Source organism: Netta rufina (assembly GCF_964035555.1).
Source record: "Netta rufina genome assembly, chromosome: 14".
Lineage (NCBI taxonomy): Eukaryota > Metazoa > Chordata > Aves > Anseriformes > Anatidae > Netta > Netta rufina.
Window position 1 is genome coordinate 15,317,832 of NC_140137.1, and position 22,503 is coordinate 15,340,334.

At 50.5% G+C, this 22,503-nt stretch overlaps 1 protein-coding gene across 2 annotated transcripts; it reads left to right on the forward strand.

The window, feature by feature from the left end:
- The first annotated feature begins 11,915 nt into the window (after positions 1-11,915).
- LOC311214519 (leukotriene C4 synthase-like) lies at positions 11,916-17,619 on the forward strand. Of its 2 annotated transcripts, none has more exons than XM_084295122.1 (6): positions 11,916-12,033; positions 14,507-14,676; positions 15,314-15,413; positions 16,182-16,252; positions 16,480-16,561; positions 16,877-17,619. In XM_084295122.1, exons 2-6 carry the CDS (start codon positions 14,619-14,621, stop codon positions 17,001-17,003), a joined length of 438 nt encoding a protein of 145 aa, XP_084151248.1. In that variant the 5' UTR covers positions 11,916-12,033; positions 14,507-14,618; the 3' UTR covers positions 17,004-17,619. The 2 variants fall into 2 exon arrangements, with proteins under 2 accessions (XP_084151248.1, XP_084151247.1); XM_084295121.1 differs by lacking the exon at positions 11,916-12,033 and adding an exon at positions 12,496-12,625.
- The last annotated feature ends 4,884 nt before the right edge of the window (positions 17,620-22,503 follow it).

Genomic DNA, 22,503 nt, shown 5'->3' on the forward strand with positions numbered 1-22,503 from the left:
ATGCAGAAGTAACGGTCCCTGCTGCGGTGACAGGAGGGAAGGCGGGAGGAGGTGGCTGCAGGACCACAAAAAGGATCGCCAGAGGGGCTGAACCTGAGCAGCAACCTGCTCCCTTAGGGCAGTGTGGGATGGCAAAGAATAAGGCCCTATGATGAGTGCAGGCTCCTGCCGCCCTCTCAGTAATTCCGCTTTTAAGTTCCACCTGACCTGCTTCAGGTGATAAAAGTAATGTTGGAGGCTGTATCTGCTCTACCTAGCTTAAAGCGAGCCCCTGTGTGGTCTGTGGGCTGCAGCCTGCTCCAGCAGGTACGAGGTCTTCTACAGCAACGCCACGTTCAGTGCTGCTAGGAGGGGCGGGAAGAAGAGGGGTTTTCTTTGTAAACAAAAATCTGTTTTGAGTTGATGCAGTGAGTCAGCAATATAAGTCTCCCCACAGAGAAAATTCCACCGCGTTAGGACAATGCAAGCAGGGGCCCAGCGCTCAGAAATAAGGCTCAGCATAAATGAAATCAGCAAAGCCCTGTTTACACTGAAGTTTGGAATCCAGTGCTCACATTTTTTCCAGAAAGCCACCAAGCTGGCTCCTAAACCTCTGTGTTGACTGAGCTACACTCAGAGACCAAACACAAGATACAGCGAGACAGGCAGGGAAATGGCCACAAACAACAGGCAGCATGTGAGATACCAAGTGGCTTAAATAAGAAACTAAAAACACCACAGAGGAATACTCTAAAGAGTAATAATGAAATATAATTCAGCAGGCTTCCTCCTCAGTCTAGGTAAAGTCCAGTTTTGCACCAAGCATCTTTCAAGTCCCTCTTTTGAAACAGGTTATTAACTTCTGGGTAACTCGCAGGATAGCAAAATGCAACGCTCCGAACACACAAGCACCAGGAAGTCAAATTCAGTCGCACACACGCCTGTCACACAAGCTTTTTCATTCTCCCCCACCCTCTCCCAAAAAAAGAAGACATTCCTTCCTTTTACAACCTGCTGAATCATGGCACAGGCAGGCAGCCGTGAAACCCATTCCTGCCTGTGCTGCTTTGTCATTCAGGGGAAAAGAACAGTCCTAAATTTAAAAAGAAAAGAAAAAGAAGAGTAAAAAGAAAAGAAACAAGCGGCTGAAAGTGTACCCTGCAGTGTGATTTTCAAGATGTTTGAACTTATATATGAAAGGAATACAAAATCAATGCAAGACAGATAAATAATCAAGGGGGGGGGGGGAAATAAAGAGATGAAAGGAACAGAAGAACCATGCACAGAGATTTAAGTGCTTTGGCAGCCGAGCAGGTGGTATTTTTAGACCAGACTATGGAGCGCCAGGGCAGGGGCGATAAAAGAAAGGGGGATGGCAGACACTGCACCACAAACAGGACATTGTCAAGGAAAACCATTTAGGTTTGTTCAGGCTTTGCCACAGATTTACCAGTTGCCACTAATACACGCTTGGGGAGCATGCTGTGCTGCTCTCTGAGTTTAGAAGGAAATTCTGAAAGGCAGAAAAAGGGCAGTGTGGCAAGGCTGGAAAAGCCTGAAGTTCTCAATCCAGAATAGGAAGAACTCAGAGGTGACAGGAATCTTCGGTTCATGAGCAAACCATGGCTTTGAATAATTGTATTTTGGGGAATGTTTCTTTTCCTGACTGTTACCAGACAGAGAAACCTGATGCACTTTCAGCTGGTACTTTCTATTCTTAATTCCCTCTAACCTCAATCTCCGAAGAATTCCTGCTTCCTTAATCCCTCCAAGGCATTGCCACATCGCTAGCACTCTCCTTGCATTTCAAGCATTAGCTGGAGATCTTTTCAGATCTCATTCTCCTCTGGAAAACTGGCAAGAAGTGAGTGGAAAATCAGGCAGGTCAGGGCTGCAGGACATCAGTGACACTATGCTGGCAGATAGCAGGCAGTAAAGGCAGATGACCAGCGGGAGAACACTGACTTTTGCTCTTTCAAACTTTGAACTGTGGGAGGGAAGACAAGCTCACATCTCAGTACGGGGCAATGTCCATGTGCTCTGTTACACTTTTCATGGAAAACATTTCTTTACAGTGATGTCTCTGGAGACCACTCCTGAGCAGGAGACCAGGAAAGATACACTGATATTAGCAAAACAAAGCGGCCCAAGTGTCTACAGGAAAATAAATAAATAAATAAATAAAGTCCTGCCACTTTCAAAGGTAATAAATGTGAGTGTAAGAAATGTCATGAATTAATAGTAACAAGGGAAGGAGGATAAACAGCAAAAGGAAGAAGCACTGGAGAACCAGAACCAGAGCATGAGGAGATAGATGGCAGGAGACAGGGAGGCACAGTAATCAAGTGGAAGATGATAAACTATCCATCTGGTAGAGTAAGCGAAGGAGCTAGGAAGTGCCCTTGGGCACAAAAACTTTACAGAAAACTTCTGGGACCCAGAAGCTCAGAATTATGCAAGACAAAGCAATAGGTGCAAGTTTGGTCTGAACATAGATAATGAAATCCTGATGGTTTTCTTGGGTTGTATAGAGGCTTGGTAGCTCCTGTAGGCATTGCACCAGCTTGCTGGTCACAGTTTGATCCTGGCTAGGCCATTTTCTGCCAGATCTTTCAGAGAACAGATAAAGATTTGCTTGAGAGTAGCCTCAAATGTCCTCAGGTCTGTGCTCTCCCTGAGGGTCTCACACTTGAGGCAGTTTTCTCTGAGCATTCCTGTGACACAGGCAGCAGGAGCTGGACTTCAGGCGTCTTCTGGTGCACTTGGGGTTGTGCTGTTATTCCCTCTCTAGGGAAGCTCTGCCTGCCTTTCGGGTGCAAACATTGCAGTGGTACCAGCAGGCTGCCACCTCAGGGCCCTGGGTGCATCAGCAATGCCCAGAGCTTTTCACAGAGGCCACAACGATCCCTGCACGCAGCTCCCTGGGAACCAGGCGCAGGGAGGCACTGGGGCTGTCCCTGTTAGGAACAAGGCCACAAGACAACGCCACGGTGATACAGTCCTTCTGCTTTAGCTCACACTTTCCAAAGCAGCCAGGACTGACTGTGGGTGCCAAAAGCCGCTCTCCCAGAGCTGCTCGGCAGCTCCATACATTCCCTGCGGCCAATGTCTGCTGCCCCTCGGCAGCTCCCTGCCTTCCCTTCCTCATCCTCTTCAAAACCCAGCAGAAATGACGCTAGAGCAGCCACATTCCTGGCGTGCCTGCAAACAGCACCTCGCGCTGCTGGCCTGCGCTAATCCTGCCTCGCTGAGGTCAATAAACAGAGAATTAGCAGCACGTAACTCAGTGACCTCTGCGGAGCTGCCACTCTCCCGCTTGCAACGACTGGCTCCTGGAGCCGAAGGAGCCGGATGGCAAGAGGCAGATATTTCAGTCATTTTGGGGGTTTTTGTCCCAGTCTGACCAAAAAACCTGACCGTCCATTTAGGGAAGACAAACCGAGGTGTGGCTCCTATTCTGTTCGCTGGCTTCTGACCCTTATTTTTCTATGCTTGACTTCCTCACTGTTTTCACTTAAATCTCGCATGTGGTTTCATACTAAGCCCGTTTCTCTTTGTGTTACCCACATGTCACCCTCTGTGTCACTTCCTCCTCCGTGCTCACATGGCTGCTCCGTGGTTGGAGCTGGGCACCTGCCCCAGCAGAAAACAAAACACAAAAAAACGTGAGGTTTGATTTCAGCAGCATTAGCAGGTTGTCCTTTATATGAGCACGCGGATGGAGGTACACCTGAACAGCTTGTGAAACTGAATCTCTAACAGCCAGTTTAATTGCTGATGAAGGTGTAGGTGTGTGCTGAAGTGCTTCACTATGAATCAGAACGGCTGAGGTGGGATGGATGCAGCTGCACTTGCTATGGAGCAACACCTTCTGGTGCATGGCCCGGGTGGACAGGTGAGCTTGGCAACCCCTTAAATCACCATCGAAAGCTACACAAACCTGCAATGTGCAGAAGGAACTTGCTTCTGAGAATCAGCCCTTGCAGGGTGAAGTCTTCCTATGAGCAGCTCGTCCCCCAGAGATGTGAGGACAAGCACGTGCCCGTAGGGACGGTGACAGCCCAGCTGCACTGCGGCCACGGCAGCTGCAAGCAGCCAGCGAGGACCTCACGCACTTACTGCATGAAGCGTTTTTACCCTGAGAGCCGCTCGGCCATGTGTCACCGAGCTGCAAGGCAGAGTGACTTTGCACCTTCCAAAAATAACAATGGTGGTGGAGAATCGTGGCTTGGGGGGGGGGTCCATGCATGTGCTCACCCCAGGAAGGTGCCAGCTACGTCTGTGCGTGCTGAGGATTTACATCCATTTCTCTGTCAGAACTTAAATTGGCTGGTAACCAGGTGGAAATATTTTCTTACACATGGAAGCTTCTTAAGAGCCATTTCCTGCCGCCAGCTGCTCACTAACCTCACAAAATCGCCAGAAGCTGGAGTCCCCATCAGCTCTGGTCCCTGCACCTTCCACGGCCCAGCCAGTGCTGCTTGACCCTGGTGCCTTTGCAGGGCTCATCCCAGCTCCCTGAGCCATCAGCGGTTCTGGCACCGTGTTCCTCTGTCAGGGTGTTCCCTTTCAGCCCCAAGGAGCAGGCAGAACCCCGCTCATGTTTGCCCAGGCAGGGTTCCCATTGCAGGTAGGGCAGCACCCCAAAAACCGCACCACCGCTGTCGTGCCCCGTGGCTCCTGGTGCAGCTCAGAGCCTGGAGATGATCCCAGCCTCCCAGTCTGGTGGTGTTATTTCCCTGCCTTGTATCGCTGTTACTCAGAAAAAAAAAAAAAAAAAAAAAAAAAAAAAAAAAAAAAAAAAGCTGATTCACATATTTTTCCAAGGAAAATGATAACACGGCTCTCTTGGTGAGCTGCAGTCCCCTGTGCTTTCCTTTAGGGCCGCAGAGGGGCTGAAGGCGAAAGGCAGCACCAGGCACGGCGTTAAGGCTCCGTGCAAGCATTTGCAGCTCCCCAGTGCCTTCTGGTGGCAAAAATGCATCCACCTCGCCCATCCCCTTCCCTTCGAGACCGGCATTTCGGCAGGGCGAGCGCTAGGGGCTCAGCCTCGCACCTCCCTGGCGTCACCTCCCTGCAGAGCATCACTCAAATTCCCCGTGGTTTCGGCCCCAAAAGGCTCCATTCTTTGCCAGAAAAAAAAAAAAAAAAAAAAAGGATGGAGAATAACAGCCCCTGTGTTCCCAAGGGTCCAGTTCTGCCTCCAAGGATGCAACACGTCCCCGACACAGCGAGTGCTGTGCCCCGGTGCCTTTCCTTAGGGCAGAAGCAATGAGAGGGTTTCCAGCCTGGGTTGCCGGGAGCAAAGCAGCCAGGAGTGAAGGCTTTATAGGATTCGCTGCTGCTTTTGTGTGTGATATTAGTCTCCTAGGAAAGGATAAGCTGCTGCATCTGGAGATGGTCCCTGCCTGCTGACAGCTGGAAGGAGCAAAGTGGATTTGTGTGCGGTGGAGACCTCAGAGGGTCTCACCTTATGGTCTGTCTGTGTTTTCTGGCAGTGAGTGCCCCCGGGGGCTCCCAGCCTAGGCCTGAGATGTCCCTGAACGGGTTGGCCAATGTCACAAGGGTGACTTTGTGTTGGCACCGAACATTTCTGTCCATCCAGGCTCAGGCCGAGGGAACAGCAGAGCCTTTCCTCCAGGGTTAGGCCTGAGGCAGAGCCTTCCCTCCAGGTTTACCTACAGGGCGTGGATCTTGCTGCCACTGCCATTTAAATGATGAGAGAATGAAAGGAAATGATGTTTATTGATATTTCAGAAATCAAAGAGCCTTTTTTAAAGCAATGTGTGAACAAAGAAGATGTAAGCAAGGGCCTGGGGTCCACCAGCTCTCTGCTGGTTTGAGGAAGCAGAGCGATGAAAACGGCCCCGGGGGTGTCCCCTCCTCATGGTCCTTTGCTGTCCTCCTGCGGGCAGAACAGCTCCTGCCTTCAGCAAAGCACATTCAGGAGCTGGCAGTTGTTAAAAAATCCTAAATGTATCATGGCTGTTCTGATATCATTTCAGGGAAAAGGGTGAGTCATGGATTTAAAAGCAGCACGGCAGCGGTGTGCATCGAAACAAACCCTGTAGTATTCTCTGCAGACTTGGAAGACGCAGAAGCTTTCTCACATAGAAACCCATGAGGGTGTGGAGGTGGGGATTTATTTCAGCACTGGCTGGCTGTTAGAAAAGTACACAGAAATTAGAGAATGAGAGGCCTCCTTCGGTGCATTGGCTGATAGGGAAATGAAGACAGTCTGGAGGCACTCAGAAGATGTCTGCTTGGCACAAGGCTGTGAGAGATGGTTAAGGTTACACGAGTGAACCATGACAACCTCTGCTCTCTTTTTCAAGTCAAATAGCTTGGAGTTAGATCTTATCACTCAAGACTTGAATTAATCATGGGCTGAGTATTATAACTGAAAGAAATAGATCAAATTATAAAGGCAAGCTGCTACTAAGCTCAATGGAAACTTAAGAATGAGGAGGAATGAAGAGAGGTCTGATTAAGACTGTATTAAAAATATCAACTATGCCTCAGGGAATGGTGCTGTTCTCAAACAGATTCCAGCATCAGAAGCACAGTGGTTTAGTTTTCCAGCAAGAAACCAGGCTAGGTAGGAGCTTGAATTCTTTCAGAGCATGTTAGCCATGCCAGGAGGAATAGGCTTGCAGCCGACCTGCCTCCCTTGCTGCTTTCTTAGAAACTGTGGGTTATAACAATCAGTTTATGTCAGATAAACTCACTCTTATGCTTTTGCATTTCTAGTTTATTCCTTTTATTTATTCTAAGTGTTTTCTCTATTAGGCTCTCCTTTTTTGCAAGCATCTGTGTGTGGAACTTGAATCAGTTACTGACTGACTTTCTGAAAACACATCCTTGGCTTCCTTTGTTACCTTGGGACATTTCAGTATGACACTTTGTCCCATGAATAGGTCCACTTTTAATCTGTCCATCAGCTCAGTGATAAGGGTCCTTCCTCTTGTTCCTTCTGAACAACCCCGATCCAAGTTAGAAGCAGGCTGAGCTGCAGGCTTTCTGCTATCCTAGACAGATTCTCAGTGGAGGTTTTTTTGTTTGTTTGTTTGTTTTTTTCTGGTAGTATTTTACAAGGCAGCAAAGAAAGTCAAACAGATCCTCCTTCCTTTTCATATGTAAAGATGTAGGTGTGACACAAACTCAGCAAAATCTCTGTATTAAATGCAGGCTTTTCTGTTTTCTTATTTTTCAGCTGATTGCTAAATCAGCGTCTGTTTTACAGATCTTCGTAGATTTTATATATACATGTACAAATATATGAAAGATCTGTATCTGTATGTATAATTAAAAATCTATATGTAATAAAAACATAGGTAATAAAAACCTATATGTATATATATGTATAACCCTGTATTTAGAGTTAAGAAGGTCTCTAGGAAATGAAATATTAAATACTAAAAGGGTTGATCATTAGAGGACTTTGAGAGGAATTTGAACTCATTTTCACTGGAGAAAAAAAATAAGTGTTCTGCAGATAACAGCTGTCCATGTTAATCTGTTGTAGACATGGAACCTCATATAAATTAGAGGAGGGGATTTTCCTGTTTGCTTTAGTAAAAACCCAAACAGTGGTCCCCTGGGAAGTCCTGTACCAACAGACTGGACTCTATATTCTTGAGGAGCCACTTCCTTCTCTGACAGAAGTTAAAAACTAGACAAAGTAGTAGTGTCCTAATAAAACTTCCAACAAAACCCCCTTGGACTAGGGATAACTCCGTGAGGACCTTATTGGCAGGTTGACATCCATCCTGTTATTCACCAGACTAAATACAAGCCTTTTCCTTGCAGCGTTCTCTGTTGGCATTTCTTCATGTGACAGGTGACTGCTCCTTAAAGCAGGCATGCAATAAATGTCCTTGCAGGTAGGCATCCACGCTCTACCCTGTGGAAAGGCAACTCTGACTGATTTATAGCCATTTTGGGAGGAACAAAGCTGATTTTAGGCAAAGCTGCCCAACCACAGCCAACAGATTTGTGCGCTGTGATTTACTGGCCCAGATCACCAAAAAGCAGACAAGAGCCTGGCCTCCTACAGCTTCTCCAAGTGGAGGCTCATGCTGAAGTCTTCATTCTCTCACCCACTTCCAGTGCTCAGGGGGGATTTTACCCACGTGGTGGGCTGCAGCCAGACCCAGAAACTCTCTGGTTGCTTCATAACAGCCCTCACTTGTAGCCCTGACTGCAAAAAATCACTGGGTTGGGGATGACAGTGAATTAAAACCCTATTTGGTCGCCTTTGCCCAGGCGATGTCCTTATAACATTGGATTACATTAGCATCTGAGCATAATGAGCAGTCCTACAGGTTGATGCTCAGTCTTTTTCCACGGTTTGTGACTTAGTGAAGATCTTTAAAACAGATTCTAAGAAACCATTGCTCCTCTTGGGCAATTTCAGGAATGTGGGATTGAGTTCCCTTAAATCCCTTTCTTGTATAATCTACTTTTCTTTTTAAATTCTAGTGCTGTCATTCCTCCTGCCGAGAGCTTAGCTGTCACACGGGTTACGGAAACCTTTTGCCTGTGCAGAGGGCAGGGCAAATTATTCTTTGGTATTTGCAAAACTACAGCAACAGCCAAAACTTTAAGGGGTGCATTCAGGATGAGAAGATCAAGACAAGGAATGAAGCAAGCAAGCTGTTACATGTCATCACTAAACTGTATGGGACGTGGCATCAGCTGGGGTCTGTGCAGGCCCTATGGGACCATGCTGCGATGTGGAACTGCGATGAGCAGTGGTAACGCCAGAACTTTCCAGAACAAAAGTCCAAGCTCCTGTGTGTGTTCAGCTCCATGCCAGACCCAGAAGAAAGCACAGAGGTCTCAGAGGTGGTGGCTGGGAGGGCACAGGGCTGGGCACTCTGCTTCTGCCTGCCCAGGCCCCGCAGCACCGTGACAAAGGCTGTGAACGCCACACCAGGGAACTGGAGGCAGGGGGATGCTTCTTGTGTGAGAGCAACAAGAAATCTTCAAATTACTGCGTGCTGTTTCCCTTTCCTTTTCCCCAGTGGAGCTGCGGGGTGCAGCTGCGATCAGGAGCTCGAGGAACTGCCCTCTTATCAGAGCCCTCTTATCAGAGCGGTGAGACACCATCCGTCCATCCCACACTTGGGTGCAGGAAGGTGGATCGCCGTCAGCAGCACCACTGTCACTGCTGTTCAGCCTCCCAGTGGTTAAAAGCAAGGGTGTGCAGGCAAGTTTGGTGTTTAGTGCTGCTTCTGGTTGTTCTATTCTTTTACACAATTGCATCGTGCGGCCATTTCACACCCTAAAAATAAACCCAGCTGTTTTTAAAGCTATTCTTTTGTCCCCGTGTGTGATCGGTCACTGCTGAGGGACAGCCTCTGGCCTTTTGTGAAAGCTCCCTGTGCCTGACACAATTGTCAGCTGCTTCTAAGGCCTCCGGGAAGAGCACGATCTCCTCGCTTACAACCAGCGCCCCACAGCTGGAGAGGACAACGTGGCTCGGAGGTGGGACTGGCCGGCACTGGGAGGAAAAGCGATGCCCGGGTTGGTCTCTGGCACCTCCCAGGATTGCCCCTGCCCAGCTTTGCAAGGTCACCTCGGCCTCCTCGCCAGGCTCAGCTGAACAAAGGCAAGGAGAAGTCACAGCTGGTAACCAGAACCTCAGTCCCTCCCGGCTGCCTCTTGCCCTTGTGATGTTTGACTGCTGCCGGCTCCCTGGTCCCGCGCCAGCGGCATTCATGGACAGCGGCTGTGTCCAGAGCCTCCCTTGGGAGTGGGGAAGGGACGGCAGCCGCATTCCTCAGCCCCAACAGTTTGGGCAGCCCAGGCTGGTGTCCCCCTGGGGGACATCACTCAGTGCATCTCGGCAGGGCATGAGCCCTGCTGCCATCTGCAGCGCTTTTCTTCCTGGGAAACATCCATCCATCCCACCCACATCACGCCTCTGCTGCCCCCAGGAACTCCTCCTTCCCCCTGTGGGACAGGATTTGGTGTGAAAAGCCCCCGTAAGGGCACAGTGACCACTGCCCTCCTGGTGGCTGCATCCCAGCATCACCTCCCCAGTCTGGGCAAAGTCCCCTGGCTCTTTCCCCGTGCCTGGCAAGCCTGGGGCCTCTCCTCTGCAGGAGACCCATCAGAAACACCAGCTCCTTCCTAAGGAACATCCCCAGAGAGCTGCCCTCACTCAGCCCCTCACCGCTGCCAGCACTCCCTTCCTGGCCCAAATGGGACAGGGCAGTGAGGGAGCTCTGTTTCTTCACCCCTGTAATCAAGGAAAGGCGAGCCGCCCTCCACCGCCGCTTTGTGCCCTTTGATGCATTTTTATGTGGCTTTAGCCTTGTCATTTTTTTTTCCCCGCATCATTATAGGATAACAGTAAGTGTGTGTTAACATCAGAGCTGCCAAAGGTACTTGAAAGGCTTGTTTGTCCCTCCGCAAGGCAGAATCATCCCTCTTCCTGCCATATGCACTTATCACGCCAGAAATTCATTCTTGCTCACTCTGGCCAGAAGCACAGTTGCCTTTGTGGTGTTGTTCTTTTTTATTTATGTGCTATTTCTGACATTCTGCTGAAAAGGGAGTAGGAAAATTGGCAAAATACTCGGAAAGGAGTTGCTTGCTCCACGTGACAATAGTATGAGACAAGGCAGGACAGGAGAGGGGTTGAACTTGCGTGTTTTAATAGTTTTAACAGATGTTGGCCGTAGAAGAGGAGTTATTACATATTTGCATGTATTGATGCTTTTGATGATGACTAAGCAAGGGTAGCATCTTGGCACTGCTTTTATACTAACATGCCCTCTAGACAGATTTAATACGCGCATAGATAAAGGTCATCAGCCTCCTTTAGAAGAAAGCTATAAAAAATGCCTCCAAATTATCCCTGACTGAACGAGAATGATACACTTATTTACACAGTTTCCCAAAGGCTTTAAAGGGAGGCTTCCCACCGTCGCTGCTGAAGCATTTTATCTCTGCTGAGATGAAAACCACTGCCAGTAGGGCCAAAGGTTGAAGCAGCCCAGAGAAGATTTGGCCCTTAAAACTTCTACGTTAACCAATTAGCTGATAATGTTTGTGTGACCTCTTTGATATGGCACAGACCCAGAAATCTTGGGAATTACAGCTGAAATCAGTCCAGCTCAATGGGCTATCCTGCTTCTCCAATATCTACCCAGTTTGTATGCCGAGCGACACTTTGCAGGATGTCAGCCTGAACGTCACTGGCAAAACCAACCGTCTGCCGCCTCGCTCTGTGAAAAGAGGAGCCTCTGTACAGCTCCACATTTTAGGAAGCTGCTTCTTGCCACTTCTTGCAAAGTTTTCAAGGTTATTGTGAAATGCCAGGGCCTGGATGCATGTCAAAATGCCCAGGAGGTCGGAGCCAGCCTGCACCTTCCCGGGAGCCCCGGTGGGAAGCGCAGAGCAGAAATCTGCAGCTGTCCCTGTTTCTTAGGAATGGCAGAGCTTGTTAACAAGTGATGAAATAATGAATTGTTGTCTTCTTGCCACGTTTTTCTTCATGCCTGCCCTTCCTTTTGCAGCTGCAAAATCCAAGAACTCAAAGGAAGTCTCGACACATGTTGATCTGAGACAATGGAAGCTCCCCGTAGCCGCGGGAGCACAGGAAGGCGTTTTTGCCCCCTCCGCTGTCCCAGCCCAAGGGAGGGGTTAGCTGAGCAGCCCGAGGTGCTCGGGGCTCTTCTCTGATTCTTTAGAATCAAAAAAAAATGTTCTATTTCTGTGTGGCTTTGAATTCTTTTGAACTAAAAAAATCCACCTTTTTTAATTACCCCCCCCCCCCCCCATTATTTTTTTTTTTATTTTTTATTTTTTTCTCTCTGGCTTTTAATTCTTTTGAACCCAAAATTCTCTTTTTCTGCGTGGCTGCTGCAAAGACACTCACTGTTCCCGCGTGCAGTTCCACTGTCCCAGGTTTGGATGTGCTCGGTGGCTGCAGAAGCATTAGAAACGAAAGGAAGCACGAGTGCCAGCGGGGTTCGAAAGCACTGCTATATTTTTACGATGCATTTGGAAGGACGAGGAGCCTCAGTGCTTCGCAGCTGAAGGGTAAGTTGCTCGGGAGGAAAATGTTGTTTTGTTTTTTTTTTTCCACCAACAGAGCTCTTGGCCTCTTGCAGGCTCATGAAACACATTTCCAGGGGATTCTGCTGCGTGTAACTTCTCCAAACTCTGGGCTGCCTTTTCCTTGCCCCCCTGCTGCCGGGGAGCAATAGGTACTGCACACTGTGCCGCTGCTGCGAGCTCCCCCAGGCCTTTTGTGCTGCTTGTTTTTCCTCCCAAGATTACTTTTAATCCAGATCAGCATTGCAATACAGCTCGCCGTGCAGCCCTACGGTGGTAATTAGGAGGCAGAAAGAATTAAGGGCTACACGAAGGGGTGGCAAGAGCAACACCATCTTGCGTGGGCTAAGAGAAATGCCTCCAGCGATGACTCAGGGGGAGGTGCGACGACTTTGGACCATGCTCACGTACACACAGCCTGGGGAGCAGTGGGGAGCAGCACACAGCCAGGGGAGACCGGGAAGAGAAGGGCAGCATTTCCCCAGCTCCCACCCCAAAAATCCATACCCGGCCCGGACCTGGGACTGCAGGACTTGTCTTTGATTAGGAGGAAATTCAGCATCACCAGCCTCGGAGGGTGAGGTCTTGCATTATGCTCATTCCAGTGGCATCACAGGCAGCTGGTGACAGCGGTGACGTCCCGTCCCATCCCATCCCATCCCGTCCCCGTCCCCTTCCCCTTTTGACCTGCACAGCCCAGGGATGCGGTGGCTGTGCCAGCAGCCCGCAGTCCCCTTGTAGGGTGGCATTTAGTGCGGGAGGAAGGTGCTCGTGCTGGCTCCTGGCAAGCATGGAGTGAGGATGGAAAATACAGGGAGTTCTGGTGGTGACAGAGAGGGGTGAGATAAATGCAATGGCCTGAGGGAGGTAAAGGCTGCTTGAAAAGTCATGTTTCTGTGCGAGGGAGGAGGGGAGAGACTTCTCTGCTTGTTTCATTCATGTTTCTACTGACCTTTGATATATTTAGATTGTATTAGATGATACTAGAAATGTTTTGTTTCTAATGATGATCTGGGGAGTGGGAGTGCTCTGTATGGTTCTTCACAACTTCTTCTGGCCGAGGCTTCCTCACACACGTCTGACTCAAGTCACACTGTGCTGTCGTCTGACCGAGGTGTCTGCACAGGGCTTTTTGTTCATTTGTTGTGCTTCGTGTTTTCTTTTGCTAGCAGGCTGTAATCAGCAAGGCACTGAAGGTAAAACCAACTGCACTGAGCACAGAGAGACCTTTGCCCTTTCTGAGCTGACATGGAAAAATTATTTATTTTTCTGACAGCCAAGCTGGAGGAAACAAAACACCATGGCCCTTGTATTTCTAATCAGTTGCTGGAGTGGAAAAGCATCGGTCCTGATATGAAAGAAGTAATCTTGCAGCCGATGCTTGAAAAATGGTGGTGTCTGCTGTTGGTATTTGGGAAAATAAGTTGGGGCACGTTGTAGCCTCTTTGAGTCTTTAGCTGTCAGAGAGAGGCGAAAAGCCAGCCCCGCTTTGCTGTTTCTTAGAAGGTCCATCGAGGGCACCGGACTACAACGTAGTTCTCTTGCATAAGTCTGATCTTGTTTTCCGTAACAATGAAGTTTAATGATCGTTTTGTCCTAACCCTCAGTTCCCTGAGCCAAAGGGAAATTCTTCAAGTGACGGAGAGGAAGGAGACAAAGCCAGGGCTGGGCAGTGCGGCTGTGCCAGCGCAGTGCTGATGGACAGGAACCGGCCGAGCGGGCTGCTCCAGGCACACACATGTGAAAACACCAGGCTCTTGCTCTACCCTGATGGATTGTGCAGGTTTTTACCCTCCCAGACCTCTCTGATGTGGATCATGAGAGCTATTTTGGCTGAGGACTGAGCAGGAGGCTTAAATGCCCCACTCCCAACCTTCCCAACGTGAGGGCAGGCTCTGAAACCCGTGTCGAACCATAGTGCAGGTCTCACCCGCAGATCCAGCAAAACACTGCAGGGCAGACCTGTGCCTTCTGTGCTTGCTCTTGTCCTGTCCTGCAGCTGCAGCGGGTTCTTGGTGCGGGGGCTTTATCTGGCTCCACACCTGTGCCACGAGTTGTACCTGGCACATGCCTGGGAGCTGCTGCCTGGGGTTCCCAACGTGTCAGCTCAGGTGGGGGCTTCGTGTGCTGCATCAGCAGGAGGGATGCGCCTTGGCTTGCGTTAGGAGAGCTTTGAAACCAGATATACCAGGGGAAGAACCAGCCAGGCTGCTGGGATCTGTCCCGCCCCCCCCCCCCCCCCCCCACCATCACCCTTCCCCTCTCTTATCTCTCCCATAAGCTTTCTGCTGGATTTCTCACTTCCTCATCTCAGATTCCTGGAAGAGGGAGGGTGGGAACGGAAATTCTCCGTTAGAACTTTCTCCACCACTTTACACTTCTACTGTGCATATGATAACGGGCCACCCAAGAGCTCCTGGTTTTAAGCACTGCCTACAGATCTCTCCTGTTTGATTAGAGCCAGCCTATGCTGCCGGCTGCCACCGCCGACCACCACATCAGCAAGGACTGAACCCGGTCAGAGGAGCTCCTGCTCAGGAAATCAGGTTTTCCAGCCTGGAAGAATCAATATGTTGGATCAGATCCATCTGCTGGCTGCCGTGACAGTTCTGGGAGTCCTGGAGCAAGGTAGGGAGCATCATATACCCGTGCCCAAATACCTGCTGGGCCAATCTACTGTGCCTCCACCAATTTCCTTGCACTTCCATGCTATGCTTCTGCTGTCACACTGCCACTCAGATGCTTTTCAGAGTTTGGTGTAGAACGTGGCATAAAAAGCACAGCAGCTCTGAGAGGGGGAAGAGCAGGACACAGAGGGACACAGAGAATCTCCTTCAACCATTGTTTCACATTGTGTGACCATTTATTTCAGCATCTGGCTGGCTTATCTGTGGCATCAGCTCCCTCCCTGCTTGGCTATTTAGAAGGGGAAAGAAGTAAAGTTCTAGGGAAAAAAATGGCAGCAACAATGTGTTCTGAACTGCACAACTATTTGTACAGATAATAGATGATATGTTAATCGTGCCAGAGAGAAACCAGATAGCCACTGGTTGTACATGACTGCACACTCCTTGCTTCACTGTTGACCTGTCTCATTCCCTTTTTCTTGTCTGAAAGGTGTCTGGGATTTTCAGCTGGCTTTGTTCTCCAGGGCTGCAAGGTCAGGGGGAGGCTGCAGGACTTTTTCCTCTATCTCTGACAGCCTCCTTGCCACCGAATGCACTCAGATGACTGACCCATGCTACTTTTCTCTCCTTTACTGCAGCCTACTTCTTCCTCCAGGTGATCTATGCCAGGCGGAGGTTTGGCATTTCTCCTCCAAATATCTCAGGCCCACCTGAATTCGAGAGGATCTTTCGAGCACAGTAAGAAACCCCTCTTATAAGGTGCTTTGCAGACCTCGTGTCTGCAGCACTGCCCTTCCCCTGCTTTGCCCTTCCGTTCTCAGGATGCCCTGCAGCACTGCGGCTGGCACCCACCTCCCCCGGGTCCAGTTAAGGGGTATAAGAGTCAGTGTCGGGACTTTGTTGGCTCGTAAGTCCTAAACACAACAACCACTGCTGATAGAAACCACAGAGGAATTTGTGCTGTAGAGCAAAGGCAAAGTTTCTGGTGCCTAAGCCTTAGGCTGTTTGTCACCAAATAGAGTCAAAGCCTGAGGCAGCTTCACCACTGCTCTGAACCCACCTCGCTGGGACATACGAGCTCCCAGAGAGCTCTCAGGGGGGCTGCGAGGGGAATTGCCCAAATACAGACAGTTTGAACAGCCAAGTGCTCCCTCCTGCTCCCGTCCTGCTATGACCTTGTCTGCACACAATGCACATTGTCCTGGACACACACACAGCCAGCTGGGACAGACCTTGGTTGTGGCTTCTGGGCTTTCATGGCAGGATTTAAGCTGTGGTGGTGAGACAACTGTTCCCAGAGCCTTTTTGTGCATGGTCAGACCTGGGCATCTTCTAGTTCCCTGCAAAGACTGACTGGCCTGGAGACCCAGATCCTCCCACTGCTTAATTCTTGTGAATAAAGGTAGGACAGGAACTGCAGGGAAAGGCACAAGCCTGGTGGCTTTTATGGAGACATCATCACTAAGAAGCCTTTCCTGTGTTTACGGCTGTCCTCTTTTCCTCTAGGGTGAACTCCTCCGAGTATTTTCCTATCTTTGTGGCACTTCTGTGGCAGGCTGGACTCTTCTTCCATCAAGGTGAGAATAGCCTGTTGCCTGCCTGGATGCTGGGTCAGCAGCGCTGGCTCAGCCCTCAGGTCCTGCTCTCTTTCTGAACAATTAATTAGGCAGTAATTCTGTCTCTGCTGGGAGTGTGGAGCCAGAGGACACACAGCCTCTATCCCTCCCCTTTGGGCAATCTGCTGGGCCCAGAGTAGCTCTAAAAAGCCTTTGGAGGTGGTCACTGTGATCTCTCTCACCTGCAGGTCTGGCTGCAGCCCTGGGTCTGCTCTATCTTTACTCCCGCTACTGCTACTTTATGGGATACAGGGCATCGTCCTCGGAAAGGTAAACACCTCCCGACAGCCTCCAGCAAGCAGTGACCCCCGGGGAACACAGCGTGCTTCGGGAAAGAGGGGGAGCTCAGCACTCCTCGGGGCTGCTTCAGGGTCAGCCCTGCCACAGCCCTGGGCGCAGCGTGGGCACGGGAACAGGGCTGGCACCAGACATGGGTGTGGGGTGAGGCTGGGACTGCCTGAACCCTGTGGGTGGATGTGCTTGCTCCATCCAGGCAGGAGCAGGGGTAGGGGGCATCCAGGGCTGCCTTTCTTCCAGGGGTGATCCCATGCGAGGGCAGTGATGCTCGGTCTTTGTTCCTCCCAGGCTCGCCCCTATCTACTTTAGCACTGGGGTTCTCTGGATCCTTGTGGCAGCGTCGGCCCTGGGCCTCCTGCATTTCTTCCTCTCTCACTACACGGGGCTGAACGTCCTCCGGCTGCTGGCAGTGTGACGCCCCATCCCTCATCCGTGTCCTCGCCTCCATGTCCTGCTGCTTCTCAGATGTGATAGCAGACGGCTTGCACCGAGTACAGCCCTTGGTGGCAAATCCACCCTCACCTGAGCTTTAAACACCTCCCTCCCTGCTGCCCCGTACTGGCAGGAACCACGGAGCTATTCCAGAGGTATTTTTCCCCATGTGCTCTTTGGGCCAATTGCAAATATCTGGCAACTCTGTCATGACCGATGCCGAAAAAACAACGCCCTGAAAAAAGGAGAACTTTAGGAAAACAGGACACAGAAAAGTGAGCTCATCTCAGTCCCAGCTTCCCAGCCAGGGAGGGCAGATGCTGAGGCGTTCCCATTCTCCCTGTGGGTACGTCCAGCCCAGGCACCGCTGTGGGGTCAGTGCCAGCTTTCTGGGGCCCACACCTAGGAAAGGCATTTGTCTGGAGCCACCTGTGGGCTGGGGCAGGGCAAGGGGCGAGGGATAAAGTGGAGCAGCCGTAAACGTGCCAATGGTCTGCTCCGAGCAGCTTGCAAGGCAGCAGAGCCAGGGGGAGAGGGAGCGGACTCACCACTGCTGCACATGTAACTTTGAAAATCGCTGAGCAACAACGTGCGCGGGAGCTACTGCCAATAAAAAGGCGCTGAGCTTGCTGTGCTGTGCTCCTTGTGGGTCCGTGTGTGGCACAGGACAAAAGCTGAACGTTTTGGGCTCATTGCTATTGCCTCAGTTTCCCTGCAGGAGGGGTGCCAGTAGTGAGAAGACAATTTTCGGTGGTGCAGAGCCCCTGGACTTGGGTCTGAGGCGCCCAGAAGTATTCACTCAGCCCTGCTGGGTGCTTTGGCTGGTGCTGGGGTCTCCCTCTGGGCTCTGTGATGGGGAGGGCTGGGTTTTCACAGGAGCTCAGTGATGGAAGCACTGAGCCTTTTGCCTCTCAGTCCCCCGTGTTAGCAGCACAGCTTAGAAAACACCAGAAGTGCTCAGAGCCCTCGTCACAGGGGGAATTCTCATCAGGGAACAAAAACAACTGCGATAACGTGCTGCCAGCTTAACCAGGTTTTAAAGGCTGCCTTCCTCCCCTCCCTCCCCTAGTGATAGACATATCCTACACTGTAAGAACATTAGGTGTTTTTTTTTTTTTCCTGGAAGAGATGAACTTTTCACATTGCTTCATTTCCTTCCCTGCACTTTAATTGGCTTGTCCAGCAAAGCTCCCAGTCCGTTTCCCTTTCAGGCTCTCCCGCCTTGGATCAGAGCACACGCTGCATGGGAAGGCTTAAATTCAATCAGAAATAACTGCACAGCTCTCATCTGTGCAGAGTTTTCAGCACAGCGGGACCCCATCCTCACAGGAGCCTGGGATGTCAGCAGTGTAAAAAGACAGAATAACTTTTTCTAGGCGTTGGCAAAACCCTTTAGCAAAAGCAGAGCAATGTTTTAACCTGGCTGTGCCTTAGGGAGGTACAGACGCATCACCTGCCCCTGTGAGATGTTAGGTAGCCTTCCCATGAATGCCTCCCTCCACCTCCTGATGCCTTTTCTCTCCTCACCCTTTCACCAGCACCAAAAACCCGGAGGCCTGGCCCCGAGGGGGGGTCCCCCGGGGGTGCGGGGAGCCGAGGCCGGGCCGGGGGCTCCTCGAGCGGGCGGCGGGCACCAGAGGGCGCCGGTGCCACGCGGGGCCGGGGCCGGGCCTGGTGTTAGGGGTAGTGCGGGGATCCTGCAGCCTCGAAGGAATCTCCTCGAGACGTATTAAAGTCCCTACAGCCCCCTGAAAGTGTTTCACAGATTTCTGGTCTCTTTTCTGCTCCCCCCACCCCGCTGCCAAGCCCGGCCTGGGGCACTTGGAAGCGAATCTGCTCGCGCACGGCCACGGCCTCTGAGGCCAAGCAGCCAGCACAGCAAAGGGAACCTGGAAAACCAGAGAGATCTTTTCTGTCTTGTAACCAGGCCTCCCTCCCGGTGGGCCTTGTCACCCCTGGGAGGTGGAAGCAGGCAGCTCTGCCCCTTCGAAAGCCTCTGCCACCAGCTGCAGGGGTCTCCGTGCACACACACTGCACGTGTGTGGGAGCTGAGGCTCCTGTAAGGCTTTCGTACTGCGATAAAGAGTTTTGCAGCATATTACCTCGAAAACTTCAAGGGCACACACGTGTACTTTCCTCCCCTTGGTGTGCAGGATACGTGCACAGACAGGTCTGGTGTGTGGGTTTGCACAGAGAAACGCTGTGCCTGGGACCAGGGGAGGAAACGCAGCCGAGCAGGAGGACGAGCGACACGCTAAGGGCTTGCTGGGCCACAGGGAGCAGCCCCTTGGCTTCCCACAAGAAGCAGCACTAACTTTTTTCAAGGGGTGTTTGGGAGAGAAAAGGGCTGGGGGAGGAGGGTGCAGCTGGTGGCCTTGGCTTTGTGACGCTGGCATGTCACCCAGGTTTCCATAGCACCAGCATCCATAGCACGGGGCCGAGGGGAGGGAGAGAAGTAGGTCAGACTGGGCTAACAATACCCAGACGGGTCCATATCCACAGCTCAGGCTGATCCGGGAGACGGGATGAAGCAGAGGGGAAAAGGAGAGGGAAAACAACAACAACAACAAAACGAAAACACAAAGCGTCCCTAGCGTGAACAGCGCGTTTCTTTCCTTCAGGGAGAAAAATAAATAAATAAAAAGGAAAACCTTTTAAAGCCACCTTTGTGTATCAGGACTGAGAAACCAAGACTAGCACCCACCTCCTGCCCATCTGACAACAGACTACAAGGGAATTCAAATGCTAATTTGGAGCCAGACTGCTCAATGGGTCTTTATTTCCACAGCAGCTCCAGCACCCGAGCTCCCAGGAGCCAGGCTGCTGAAGCAGGGAGGAAGCTCAGCTCCAGACCAGTCCCGAAAGAAGCTTTCCTTCCCCTTCTCCTTTCCTGATTTTGTTACCGACTTGTCATAGTTTTACTTGTTTACATTCAAGGGCAAGGAAAAGGAAAAGAAGTCACACTGGAGTTGTGCAACAAGAACAAGCGCTGTAGTGACCCATTTTATGTGCTGAGTCTGCAGAGGCTGCACTATCAACAGAAAAGCATTTTGGTGTTTGTGTGCAGAATAATCGTTTTGAATTATGTATCGATCAATGCCAAAAGTGCAGAGAACGCTCTGGTTCAAGAGCAAGAAGCAGAACCCTGCTGATCCGAGCGAACACACAGGCAGAGATATCTGCTGGGTGTGTAACAGCAAGATCAGAGGAAGGACTGCCTTGCTCGGGGAAACTGGGGGCTGTACGTGCATGCAACAGCAGTACATGGCCAGGAAAATCCACATGTAAAGGTTAAAATTTGCCATGTCTTCATCAGCTTTGTACATCCCAGTAACTACCACTTGTAAGACAGCACTGGGAATTCATCTTTCTCCTGCTGAGGACAGAGCCATAGTACACACAAGTCAGATGGGGCTTAACACACTCTTTTGTGAACGCTCTCCCTCCGAAGAAAAACTTGGAGGTTTGCTGCAGAGGTGTAGGGAACAGCACAAACCATTTCAGCCTCCACCAACACTGTGTCCAGGGATTTCCAGGGTTTAAAACTAACAGTATAAGTTAGGTTAGAAGAGTGAAAGTAGGGCCAGCTATTGGGAAGACTCACGGAGCACTCCTGGGAGAACAGGAGAGGATCTGTGCCAGCAGCACGTGTGGCCTGTGCACCAGCTGCATGGCTCGGGCGTTGCACCACTTGACAGGAGAAAGCTGGGTGACCCCCAGCAGCTAGCGCAAGGTTACCTGCGAGGGGTAGGAGTCAGGGATCATCACATCAGCAAGTGTGAAAGCAATGAGCTCCTGCAGTCACTGCTCCCGGGTGCAAACTGGCTCAATTTCAAGATAAGTAGCTAGATCTACATCTAGCAGTGAGTTTCTGACGGCTCCTCTGTCACGGCAGCCCTGCCTGCTTTGGAAGCTGCCAGGGTACTGGGGCCTTGTGGGTCCTGGTGTTCCTGGGAATAACAAGAGCTCAGGCACTGCCTGCATGCTGGAGCGGCAGCGTGCTATCTGTCCTGATACAGATAACGCAGCACTCTCTCCCGAGACTAGACTCAGTCACCCCCACAGTAAAGTATTTACAGTTTTACAGCTCATCCTCCTTCTGGGAGGGAATGAGGAAATGCAGGCCAGGCTCATTGCAAGGGATGCAAATGGACACTTGCCCACTTCCCTCCTGGCAAGGTGCAAGGCTGAAGTGACAAAGAGCTGCAAATGTTCTGCCTGAGCCCAGAAGGAACCTTCTCAGAGATCAGCCTTATTAGCTCACGCAGCACTGCACGGCCAGATGGCTTTGGGATCAGAGCTGACTCATGCCCACCCCACTCGGAGGCAGGCAAAACACACAGGTAGCTGAGGTGTGCTGGTAGAGGACACCTTCTGCTGTAAGGGCATTCACAGCAAGGGAGCAGAAAGTGAGTAGTATTCTGCCTGCTGCCTTAGGTACGGTGGTACAGGCCTGAGCAGAAAAGCATCAGACGTGAACATTCAGCTGAGCCACGAGTGGGTGTGATCACAGAAGGAGCAGAGCAGAGGCAATTCTTCCATTCCTGCAGTGAGAAAGGATACTGAGCATAAGCTGTGCATGAGCTGGTAGTATAAAGGGGAGGGTGGTGGATTCAAAAAGTACAGCACTGGTCTCAGAGAGAAGGAGGGACGTGGGTGTCTGCTTCAGCCTCTCAGATTGTTTTCGAGACAGACTTGGCTTCTTAGTAAAACAGATGAGGAAAACTTGGAAACCTCTGTGGTAGACCATCGACCACCGTTTCCAAGGGAAGGATGGAAAAGGTGAAAAGAAAGTAGAGGTGAAGTGTAACTAAAAAGCCTCTTAATTTGCCCAAAGTACAAGGGGCTGGATTAGCAAAGCTGTGAATTGGCAGAATTAGCGGGTCATGAATGTGTTATCTAATATGGTAGAACACACGGCATGCATATTTAATAGCATTGTTTAGCTTGTATTTGTCACAGCTGGAGGTTGCCATAGGTAGCAACAGAAAGATTAATAATTGAGTTATAATTGAATTCTAGGGCTTGACTAGGCCACATAATACAGAGAAACCTACTAAGTTTTAATAGCATGAGACTTCCATGCATTCCCCATTTCAGACCTCAGGTGACAAGGCAAGTCAGCTGCTAGCAGTATTTGTCGAGAGATAATCAGGTTTGCAGATTAACCGTTAGATCCTGAATTATACATGCTTATATGCAAATGTAAGGAACATGCAACACATCTAGACAGCTGAGCTGTAGCCGACAGCTGAAGCTGAGATGTGAAGGATGAAGCTTATGATGGAAGCAGAAGAACAAATGGAAAACATCTAGCTAAGAAAGAAAGGTATGGAGCACAGAGCAGTTGTACCAGCATGATGGATAATGACTTCTGTCATCATTTCAGAGCAGGTATTTAAACTCTCATCACTGTTCTTTTTTTCCCCTGAAATGTCAGATGCTGATCCATAATAGAATTATTGGCAATTACTTTTTGCTTT

What these genes read in the sequence shown, in the direction of transcription:
- LOC311214519 (XM_084295122.1), top strand. Translation starts at nt 14,619, where the DNA reads ATGTTGGATCAGATCCATCTGCTGGCTGCCGTGACAGTTCTGGGAGTC. An exon ending in TCTGGGAGTCCTGGAGCAAG is followed by an intron (nt 14,677 to 15,313) that starts GTAGGGAGCATC and finishes CCTTTACTGCAG; the next exon opens with CCTACTTCTTCCTCCAGGTG. An exon ending in TGGACTCTTCTTCCATCAAG is followed by an intron (nt 16,253 to 16,479) that starts GTGAGAATAGCC and finishes TCTCACCTGCAG; the next exon opens with GTCTGGCTGCAGCCCTGGGT.